The 11,949-nt window shown below is 42.3% G+C and overlaps 1 protein-coding gene across 1 annotated transcript in view; it reads right to left on the bottom strand.

The window, feature by feature from the left end:
* CCNL1 (cyclin L1) overlaps positions 1 to 11,942 on the bottom strand; it is a gene marked incomplete at its 5' end in the record, with an annotated part of 13,146 nt that extends 1,204 nt beyond the window's left edge. The window contains 10 exons of the mRNA XM_009995734.1: positions 8 to 105; positions 1,082 to 1,180; positions 1,319 to 1,430; positions 2,851 to 2,992; positions 3,259 to 3,363; positions 3,497 to 3,596; positions 4,901 to 4,965; positions 5,380 to 5,500; positions 11,596 to 11,705; positions 11,898 to 11,942. Of these exons, the coding sequence (XP_009994036.1) occupies positions 8 to 105; positions 1,082 to 1,180; positions 1,319 to 1,430; positions 2,851 to 2,992; positions 3,259 to 3,363; positions 3,497 to 3,596; positions 4,901 to 4,965; positions 5,380 to 5,500; positions 11,596 to 11,705; positions 11,898 to 11,942 (997 nt within the window). The remainder of the gene's footprint in view (positions 1 to 7; positions 106 to 1,081; positions 1,181 to 1,318; positions 1,431 to 2,850; positions 2,993 to 3,258; positions 3,364 to 3,496; positions 3,597 to 4,900; positions 4,966 to 5,379; positions 5,501 to 11,595; positions 11,706 to 11,897) is intronic.
* Between the last annotated feature and the right edge of the window lie 7 nt (positions 11,943 to 11,949).

Genomic DNA, 11,949 nt, shown 5'->3' with positions numbered 1-11,949 from the left:
GGGGAGCGGGGGTTGTGGTGCCGGCGGGGGCTGCCGCTGTGGCTGCGGGACCTGCTCCTCGACCTCGAGCTGTAGGTCCCAGACAGGCTCCGCCTATTATTGTAGCTTGCAGAGAAGTGTTCCGAGTTAGAACATGCCTTTTCACATGTAAAAATGCCTAGGAACTTCCCCGTGACTGGAAGAAACCAGACTGCTTCTCCCAGAAGGACAGCTGATGGATGACAGTGACTCTCCCAGAACACTCCTGAACTCCTCTGAGACCCAAAAGCCCAGCCCATACCCAACCCCAGCAGGCAGCACCTTTCCTCATCATTCAACCTTGTCAAGAATCCTCAACACCAGGCTGCAAATTGGTTACTGCCCTTTTCCCTCAGTGATCTGAGTGTCAGTCATGCTTTAGGGAACACTTCACTGAGACCCATGTTGGCTGCCCCCAACTTAAGACATCAGGCTGAAGATTCATTCAAACCTACGTATCTAATGCCAGCAGCTGTCACTGCACCACCCTGCACAGCTGCCCCTTCCCCAGACAGAGGGGAGGCAGAGCACTGAGGAGCCAGACAGCCCACAATGCATCACCAACTGAAGACACATCCTCACATGTGTTGGGTACAACACTGCAACACCAAACTGGCTCCTGAGGCCCTTCTCACCACTTCAAAGGGGACTGAGCTCTGTCAGACTGCTCTCATTTGTGCTGGATTCGTTGCAGAGATCACAGCACAGGGTAAGACTGCCTTACACACCATCAGAGACTCCTTGTGTACATCTGCAGTTAAGGATGGGCTAAAGCTGCCATTTTACAGCAAAGTTTTCACAGCCTGAACTATTAGTGGCCACAGAACCAGTTCACGTCAAGAACTGAGAGCCTAAGCCAGGCTCAAGACTCTCTACCTCTCCTGGCCAGCAGGTAGATGCTTGTTGCTAAGCACCTACAAGCTACCCTACTTCTAAGAAATGAAAAGCACTGCTGAAGTATCCCAGGGAACTAATTCTGACAAAAAAGACAACCTCCCTGAAAAACATGCCCCTTTCCCACACCCCCCCCCCTCCCCCAACCAACCAAAGAGCCCCTACTTACTGCCTCCTGGGGCTGTGGGACCGGGACCGGGACTTTGTCCTTGACCTGGACCGACTGGCACTTCTACTGCTTCTGCTTCTCTTGCTTTCCTTCCTCATGCTTGTGGGGAAAGAAAAAAATAGGGTTACACTTCTGAGATACCTGGTACTTCTACAAAGTAACTCAAAAGTAGCTCAAGGTGCTTCAGTTAAGAATCCATTTTTGTGGAAGCCTTCACCCGAAGAGGTCTTTACCTACCCGTTGTAAGGGCTCTTGGCAGCTTGCTGCCTCTCTTCTGGCTCTTTTTTAACTGTTTTGGCATTCAGGGACACTGGAGACTTCTCTTCAGGTTTTACTTCTCTCGGGGAAGCTAAGAATTAAATTGAAATTCAAAATTAGGTATTTAATTCATAAGACTTTGTCATAAACACGTTGTATCCTTTCTATACCTTTTACCAGTATCTGCACAGCATGCAGATATGAACTCGATACCTGCAGTTTCATGTCATCTTGCCATTTATAGCACACTCCTCAAGCATGGGAGTGAGATGCCTGTTGGGAGACGTATTGTACTTTAAAGCCAACTGCTGGTGGGGGGGAGAAGAACACTGTGACCTTCAAGCCAAGCAGCCAGGCTCATTTGAGATCCATCTCCTCCACCCAGGGCCCAAGTGGTACAAAATAAAAGCTGTCCTTATGGCCCACTAACAGAGAAATTGTTATCTTGACAGCTAATTTCTAGGAAGAACTCATAACAGCTAAATTACAGATTTCGTATTTGTATCAGTGGTACAAATATAATGAACAACAAACATTTATTTACTTGAGAAGTCTCTGCAGACAGCTGATACAGCCCAGAGATGGGTTCAACTTCTCATGGCAGAGCTACCACGCAGGAGTCTGATCCATTTCTGCCTGGCCTGCTGACAGCCAAGTGCTGCACTGTGACTTATGCCAGCTGAAAAACCTCTGGAAACGCACACGCACTGTTCTTCGGGAGAGTAAACTGCTACAAACACTGCTTTCTTAGAATATATTCCTGAATTCCTGAAGAAGCTGTGTGACAAATAAGGGCCTATTGCTTCTGCTTTACCCACAATCACTGGAGCAATGCTCGGACAGCCTTTTTGCATGTCGTTGGTAGCTTACAGCTCCATGGCAGCACCAGGAGGTAAAAGCACTAACACAAAACTGTCTGTTCTTTGTATCACTGCAGCTCAGACATGTACTAGCTGATTCAAGATACACAATATCAATTTATTCCCTCTGATGCCAAGACAGAACTGGGACTTCCCTTCTTCGCTGCCTGACCACAAGCTGCCTTCCTTCACCACCCCTGAACAGTTGGTTAAGTACACGTGAAAAAGCAGAGAAAGGCATTTTCAGAGACAGCTGCTGCACAGGGAACTGTGAAGGCTCCTGCCACAGCCCTACCCCAGCAGGTTACACCCAGACTCTCCACCCACAGCAAGACGCAGCACCCTCCAGGTCAGACATCTCAGTACCATCACCTCAGGGGCACGTGTCACTAACACACCACTCTTCCATCTGTGGAAGTATGGAGTAAGGCATCCTGTTTCCTCTAATCTGCCACTTCATTATATTGAAACTGGTTTTAACATTTGTGTTTAAACACAGTATTTGCCATGTTTCTTAATTCTGTGAGAAAGCCTGACTTGTTTAACAGCTCAAGAAGCAAACCTACTTTTTTTTTTAACACCTTGGGACGTGGTTTTAGAAGACTTATCAAACAGTATTATGCAAGTTTCTGTTCAGAAAAACAAACTTACATGGTTTGGATGCAGGAGAAAAGCCACCCAGTGTTGAGAGTGCTGGAGTTCCATCTGGATTTAAACCTTTTGCCTTCAGTTTAGCTTCCTGTAGTGCCATTTTCCTCTTTTCTACTTCTTTATCCAGGAATTCGTAATTGGGCTGTAAAGTAACAATGTGGTAAGAAGCAGAACTAATGCAATTCGTATTTTCATCTCATTTCTGAAGAATACTTAATTATCTTTCAATCATCTGTCCAGTACTGTGACTAACTTCTGGAATCTGTTCACACTCCCCTTAGAGGAACAGGCACACAGCAGAGCCTTCCCAATTGGCAGATCTGCATGCAGGTGTTCCCAAACACACTTGTGACACCCAAGAGAGAGCTCAAGCTGCACTGAATAGCAAAAACAAACCCTCAAACTCACCTTCTTTCTTGTATAGAGCTTGAGAGTCGTTAAACATATCTCCTGAATCTCCTCTTCCGTGGTGCCAAAGAGCAAGAACCAGTGAGGACGGGTAGGTAGCGGGATCTGAAAATAAACCCGTCAAAAGCTTAACAAGAGAAATTACAGAGCAGGCTTTTGTTTTGAGTATTTTCACTGGTTTTCCTAAAACCAAATGACTAGCAAGAGAAGGCAATGCTAACCAAAGACAAACACTCACCTGCAGAGCTCTAGCAGCAAGATAAATGCAAGCACATGCTATGGTCTCTGGCTGAAAGCGAACAAAGACGTTTGTCCGGAGGCTGTCATTCATGTAATTCCTAAATAAAAAAAAATTAGGAAAGGTTGGCTATCCAGGTCACATCTTTTTATTTAGAGAATAACAATACTGGAGACTCAATTGACTTTATTATTTTTTCTGTTATTATATGAAACATTAGGTTTCTTTCAAAAGTGGGTGTTTACATTTGTGACTTCTGTCACAAGACTGCACCACTGCCACTGTGTAACAGTTGGAAACGGCTACTTTCTAGTAGGAGCCTCAAGTTATCCCATGAAGTGTCCACTGAGTTAACAATCTAACAAGTACTTTTCATCTGTCCAGTTGTTTGCTTTAAACACCAATGGTTTTGCATTTAAACATCAATACACTTAAAACTTCAACGCAAGCATGAAAGCATGGTATAGTTTTAACCTACCATTTTGCAGAGGCTAGATGCAACCTATCAAGTTCATGAGACATTGCATTTAAATCCTATGTGTGCCTTGAGTCACATCAGCTTCATCCAGAGAGAAGCCTCCAATTTGCTGCTCACTGAGTGTTGGAAAAAGACCTGCAAGTTAGTAATGGGTCTCCCACTCCACCTAAGCTACTCGTGTCCCACTGCAGTGGCACTGCTAAGCAATACATGCCTAGAGGTACGATTAAACAGCAGAGACCTCCATCCATTTCTAAGTTACTGAGCTACAGGAAAGAAATAAACAGCAGTCAGGAAGTATTGAGTCTACAGAAAACCATGCCCAGTATGGCTTCTAAGTGAACATGCTGCATGCACTGTCATTCTTTAAACTCAAGTTTAGCCAAATGCTCAATGAACTAAATAAACATGGGCAAAAAGTCTACCTCGTGTGTCCTTTCAATACACTACAGTATACAGTAGCTAGGCAACAAAGACATTTAGAAACATTTTAACAGTTACTTCTAAAAGCAAATATACAAATCCTTTGACACCCAGACAGAACTAGAAGATGCTGCCCGATGGATATGGACCACTTCAGTGAATCTCGGATGAGAGCTTGCACTGGGTTGGCTGGAGAGAAGGGCAGCCAAACCGGCCATCCCCAGGTCATGGGCTGAGGTGCAGAGGGCAGAGCTCTATGACTTACCATCATGGACTACCCTTTAATTAAAGAGTAGAAAAAAGAACAAAGTTAAATTGAGTTCTCCATTACTATACTGGAATCAAGCCATGAAAATAGTAAGCAGAAACAAGCACTGCAAGGTATTAAAAGCATGTATTTGTGTAATAACTTACATCTCATTGCTTTGTAAATGGATCATCAGGCTTGTTATTTCTGCTACTATTTTCCTGGCTAGGAAAAGAATGGAAAAATAGCAACTTACCAGGCTGTCTGAACCAGGGTTTGGTTACGTTCGCATTCTAAGACTTGTAAATACATAACAATAATCTGAGGAAAAAAAAGGAGGAGGAAAAAAAAAAAAGAAGACTGTTTTAACACGTAAAGCAACAGGGAGGAACTAACTATGTATAACCCAGCAGTGTGGCAAAACAATGCTCCCTCCTCCTTTCCCAAGCATATGCTGTAAGCTCATGTCATCCCATCACCTCCAGACAATTCTTTATCTACTACTTTTCTATTATTTTCAAAACCAGCCATCTTTCACATTTCCAAGAAAGCAATTTCTCCCAAAGTCAGTATGACTGTGTGCCTGAGAACTCTGGCAAAAGCATTCATCATGGCTACTAAAGAATAAAGAGAAGAAATCAGGTCATTTTACACCTGTGTTTCTTGTCCCACAGCTCACAGCAGGGTCATCAAGGCAGAATAACAGATATAGTTAGACTATTTTCAAGAACTCACCTTATGTGGATGCTTGACATGAACACAAAATCCCAACTCCTTCAGTACCCTCCTTTCTGCTTTTATTACTTGATTTTTGGTGTTTATGTAGTTCTGATCAAGTATCAGGGGGCTTGGAGTCCTATAGTTTGCAAGAAATAAAATCAAAACTGTTTTGCATATCCAAAAATAGCAGCATCTCTGTTTTCCCTTCCAACCAACTAATGGCAACAGAAACCGGTTTTCAACTCCTGCAAGCAAGTTTAAGCATTAATCTTGTGCTGTCCAAGTTTAGATAAACTAGTTTAGTTTCTGCTTTTGACTAGCTACAGATTAGATGGCCAAGATAAAAAAAAAATCTTGAGCTACTGTGTATGCAAACTACAGTGGTCCAGCTGCGGGAACAAAAATCAACTTTACATTGAAGATCTTAAGGAACTCCTTGGCAGAAGTGGGGGAAGAAGGGTGATCTTACCTTTCCTAGGGAGGGCCTCAAAGCAGAGGTAAGCTAGAACATTTGTAAACTGCTACTGAAGCAGCGAGCTCGTGCTTTATAAATTGTGGTTTCTTAAGCACTGGAAGACAAGATCATTCAGATCTTGAGAGAACAAGACAGTCCTGCTACCATGGTACAGGAGAAGCCCAGTAGAAGTGGTGGCAGATCTACTTGTGATTCTGAACGCAGCACTGAACTCAGTGGGCACCCTGTCACTTCTGCTATTTTGGAATTTGCATTTGAAAAACAAGACTTTCTTTCACAAAGATTCCCCAAATCAACACCTGAACTATCCAAAACATCTTTAAAAATTGAACTACAGTAACTTGCTGCATGCTTTATGCACTCCATTTTGTAGTATTTTCTTTGTCCGTGCTTAGAGTGGACTTTTCAACATTACATATTGTGCGTTTTTAAATTCACTTCCTCTTAAAGACAGACCAGCTTTTTCCCCTACTTGTAACAAGCCTCACATATTCCACATGCTTTCCAATGCAGAGGAATGGTTTTGCAACTAGTTACACTCTAATAAAGCACACTGTTCACACCCCAAGCACTGGTGACAAATTTTACATTACTTTCAAAATAAATAGAAAGTAATGCAAAGTGGATTAAAAATAAGGCTTCTGTTTTATCAGACACAGTTTTCCACTACTAACTTCTCTTTTTGTTCCATACAAGTTCCACATACGAATCACACTTCTCTTACCCAACAGGGCAGAGTAGAAAAATTCTCAGAAAACCCAGGTTCTGACCCCAGGAAGAAAGGGTGAATTTTATTACAAGGCGAGCTGAAGGACTTCCCAACTTAAATAATCCACAGCTTATGCCAAGAACTCTGAAGTCATCTGGAAGGATGCTTATTTACCACTGGTCAAAGGATACAAGAAGCCACCCACTTCACTAATGAAAGCAGCATGTTTCATGACCATGGACTTAAAGCTTAAGCTTCCCCTGCTCTTCCCAAAAGGCTGAGAAACAGCTCCCAGAAGGTGTGAAATGAACTCCTGCAGCTTCCTGCTGCCAGGAAGGACACACAACTCAAGTACAAGCCCTACTACTTCTGCTCCTAAAAAACCAAAAGGCAAGGTTTTCTATGTTACACAAAGGTAACTTCTCTAGTTAAGATTTACTCTTGCTCATCAGGACAAATTTACAAAGTTTGTGATTTCAGTTCCTCTAAATATAACTCAGAGTACTCTGGGGATTCTTCCATCAATGAAGTAGAAAAATGTTTAAAACTTCTTTAAGGTAACTACTTCAAAAGAGAGGCTCCAATTTTATCTGAATACTTAAAACACTACAGAGGCTGAATACAGCCCTCTGAAGTGGAAGACCAGAACCAGGCTGAAGTTCATTAAATCAGTGAAAGCAGTTCACTTGCCATTGGTTTCAACAAACTATACTGGGTTTTACAATAACATTTTTTCCAATATTGCTGGAGATCACTGGCATTCACAGGATCTGCAATGTATCAAGACTGAGTTCAGGTGTCCAGGCTCAGCTTATCTTGTTAGCAGAACACTTCAACGGAGGTGACAAATCCTCTAATGGACGGAAGAGTTAGGGCAGCTATGAATTCCAGTTTTAAAACCAAGACTCAACAGTAGGACAACATGACTGCATGGGATCATCCAACAACCTGCCTCAGGATTACTATCTTCCACATGGCTTTGCATTCTCAGAAAGCCATGCAAGAAAATCAGCATTATGAAAACACAGTACGGTAACCAGAAAGGCTTCAGGAAAGACTGTGAGCCTTGTGGCATTTTAAATTTTCACTGTCCCTCTTAAGGGTCACAGGATCAGCACAATCAGCTCGTACTGTGGCTGGAGGTGTCCCACAGCAAATCCATACGAGACTCAACATTAAAGCACTACAAAGTGTGCTTTACTCTTGTTATCCCACGTTACTCTCGTCACTTAGGACACACAAGCTCAAGAGATCTACAGATTTAAGGGAGCCATGAAAAACACCAGTTTATCCAGACAGTATTTCCAGAAATAAAGACAAATGCAGCCTTTATCCACTTATGCAAAAATCAAAACCTGCAGAAGACTTCACCGCACTGTATTACTGGCAGAAGTCAGATTCCCCATTGTAGTGAAGTTTTACCAGTTTAATACTTTTGCCATAACTACAAAGTTTTGGTATGCACAGTTATTTACAAGTTGGAAACTTCAGAGATTTCCCTTTGGAAAACTTCTTAACATTCCCACTGAGAAAATAAAACCCACAATTTTGCTGCTACATTTACAGCACTTAGTTCTCAGTCCAAGAAGTAATAATTTTAGGTCCGAGTAGAAAAATAACTTACAACCTTTTATATAAAACATAAGCTTCAAGCCCTACATAGCCAAGGAATATTAGAAATTATTACTTTGAAGCTGTTCTAACAGATCAGCACTAGAACTCCAAGCAAGAGTTTAAGAATATGGAGCACACAGGGCCCATTCTGCTAAGTTGGCCCCACATTTAATTCACAAAACTTCATCAGGATTTCAAGGTTGTGTAAGAACCTCAGAGATTAACACAAGCTGTAACGTGACTGTAACAATAAATAAATTACATTTTTTAATTCCTCTGACAAATGGACCTCAAGTTTTCAACACAGCTACAGCTCCATCTGATGTAGTATTAAAATGTCACAACTTTGGAATGTACTCTGGAGGTAAAGTGCCCTGCAGGACTTTTGTTGACAATGCAAAAAGCACTTCCAGTAAGTACAGCGTAACATCAGCATCTCATTTCAAAGACCAGATCTCTCTTACTCCAGGCAACACGAGAGCAAGTTCTGTATTTGTCTCCAACATAGTAAATACAAGCACTGTGGGTTTGTGGAACAGTCAGAACACTTAAGTCAAGTGTGTTATTAATACAGGCCACTTCCAACACAACTGCGTGAACCTGTTTGCTGCAACAGAACAGCTGACTGAGCATCTCAAACCAACATTCATGAGGTTACATCATGACAGGAGTCATATTTGGTTTCAGTCTCATAAAGACTTTCTGCAGCTTTCAGGCACATTTAAGATAAATAAGATCAACTTCAAACTACATTCTACATGTTAAACAACAGTTGCACTTCACTTGGAACACGTTTTGGGACACAATTTTTAAAGCAGCAGTATTTTCATGGTACGAGCTTTTCTCCATGCACACAAACATTTTTACATGCAGTACTACATGACATGTGCTCGTGAAAGATCCAGAAGGAAATATGCTTGTCCAAAACACTTTGTCTTACTTCTCAGTATTAGAATTACCACCTAGCCGTAACTCAGTTGACTACAGGTCTTACAGAGAGAAAATTCCAATGCAATTCCCAGTTCTGCAAACACGTACATGTAAGGGACTGCTTACACAATGATTTGTATTGAGAGCTTTACAAATGCAAGGCTTCCCAAGCCTCGTTAAGGCACATTCGTTTTACTGTGAATTCACACTGCAATTACACAGAGCCAGAAAGTGGAACTAGGAACCCAAAACTGTTGAAGGTAGAAAGCAGGCCTACTCAAACTACTCAAACTTCATGTGCAGGTTAAGAGCTTCAGTTAACAGAAATACTAGACTAGAGGCAAAAAACAAAGTACAGCCTGGCTGATGGTTTCAGTTCTGGGTTGTGTGTGAGAAACTACCTATGGCCTCAGTGTCAGCTTCCAATTAAAAAAAAAAAAAAAAGATTAAGCTAGTATTCTAAAAACCTGGACAGCAAAGAAAAAAGCTTATAACAAGATACAGGAGTTCTTCCAAATGGTTCACCAGCGGCCAACCTGTTAGTCCCCCGATTCCAGTGACCTATTCTCAGAGCACTGGCTTCTCCTTGGGGATTTTCGATACTTCACTCACTGTTGCCATGACGACAGCTTCATCTTTATGTACCACTCCACATCACCCAGGCTTTGGTAAATGTAGCTGGTCGCTGTATAGTCGGTTGCAAGGGAAAAAAGAGGTGAAGTTAATAACGTGTACAGGTTATGTAACTGTAAACTTGTAAAAAGTACAGAAAAACGTTTACATCCTGCTTGTTAAAAAAAAAAAAGGCAAGTCTGAATGTCAGACTTCAGTGTTTTTAAGGTTAATTTCATGCAGATTCACTCAGAATCTCAGCAACGAGACCCATTTCTCCAGAAAATAATGGGTAGAAGTGCACGATTTCTCTCGACACGATGCATTTTAGGCACCATGTAACATGCACAAGTGATATTCTGATTTGGAACAGGCTAGCTGGAAAGATTTAAGTTCACAGGTTAAGTTCAGTTTCTCTGCTCCTTTGCACAGCACAAAGAAACAACTAATTTGTATTCTCATTGCAAAGAAAAGCATACCATTAATTAACCTTCACTGCCTGGATCAAGGCCAAAACATTACACACCACCGGACCAGCTTCAATAGCTCAAATAAGCAGACTCCCTTATCACAACTGTGGTAAGAAACAATACCACTGACTTCACATTCAGCACAACTTCAGAATTCCCTCAGGGCCATCAGGGGTAAACTTAAAAAAAAATAACACAACAAACCAAAACAAAAGAAGAACAAAGCTAAGTTCCAGAGTTTAACGTTGAATCATTCTTCTTTTACCTAAATCTACCTAGGACAACACGAGCACAAGGCAAAAAAAGCAGAAGTTTTAGATGCAACGGAAGCGTAACCAGGATAAAGACACCAAGAAACAGCTGGTTTCCCTGAGGGACTTCTACTCTACCTCTCAGACAAGGTGTCACCACACTGAAGTTTTAAGTCCTGCTGTAACCTGGTGACGCAGAGCAGAGAGATAAAAACATGAATTTAAGAACCTAGCTGAAAACAAAATCCTAACTGTGGATTACCTTCAAGCAACCAGCCAGTCTCACAGACTACAGGGCTGCTGTGTGACAGCTTTAAAGAAATTTTACATTTAATAGCAGCTCAGTAAACTTCAACTGTTCATTCCCAGATGCCTGGTTAACTTGCTTTACACATGAGAACATATACCATTTTACACACAGAAAAGGCACTCACAACTGAGAGCAGCTCTACAGCTCAGCAGACAATTACCCAGATCTGCACACAGATCGGGTAAGCTTACACTCCAACTTTTACTGACACAAGCACACAGTACCATGAAAAACAGGTCTCACTTTTGGCAATTAAAGATGCTTTCAGTTTCCAAGACTCAGTTACATATTCCATGTTGAAGGGGTGTCCTTAAAGCTGCAAACACTGTACTCTAAACCACGCCTTTTTCCAGATACTAAGAGTGATTTTTCTAAAAGGTAATACTATCATCACTGGGAAAAGTTCAGCTTTCATCCGATGCTTTAACTGGCACCTTAACTACATCTGGATGGCTAGGTACTAACAAGAGAAAAGCATTAAAACTGCTGAACGAGCCTGCAAGTCCAGAGAACACACAGCAACCCATTAATCGGCTACTCATACCTAAAACTCCCTTTCAAGAAGTATAAGACATCAGAAATCAATTCGCAATAGACCTAAAACTACAACCACGGACCTAAAACTAGCACTGGTACTCGAGACTTGCAGCTACATAAATCACGAGAACGGGTCTACCAAGTAAACAAAAGGACCGGTAGAAGGTAGCATTCAACTGTACTGCCTACACAGCAGCCAACGAGCACTCCTCCCTTCTCAATTTTAGGTCGTTGAACTTAGCCTGTAAAAACACTGTGAATTCAAAACTGCAGTGTACATTAGTGGCAACAAATGCTTATGCTCGTAACGAAGCTGATCTTACCTTTTTGCTCTTAACTGGCGCAAATGATGAAACACGTTGATCACATCCCTAATCCGACGAGGTGCCTCTTCGATCTTGGATGCGAGATTGATGCAGGCCATAGCCACAATCTGAAAGGAAGTCCCCGTTTCCGTTAAGAAAACAACTCCTGATCCACGTAAGGCTACAACCACGCGACAGAATCACCCCCACAAGCAAAGAAAACCGCGGCCTCCCGAATCCACCCAGCACAGGGTCGGGCGAATCTCTCCTACCCCCTTCTCCCCCCTCCCCCTCCCACCGCTTTCCCCGCCAGCGCTCACCTCGAAGCTGTGCTTGACGAAGGACTTGGAGTAGAAGAAGCGATGGAAGAGC

Source organism: Chaetura pelagica, unplaced genomic scaffold, assembly GCF_000747805.2.
Source record: "Chaetura pelagica isolate M959 unplaced genomic scaffold, ChaPel_1.0 scaffold394, whole genome shotgun sequence".
Classification (NCBI taxonomy): Eukaryota; Metazoa; Chordata; class Aves; order Apodiformes; family Apodidae; genus Chaetura; species Chaetura pelagica.
The sequence above is the reverse complement of the archived record's forward strand: the minus strand, read 5'-3'. Positions and strand labels throughout refer to the sequence as shown.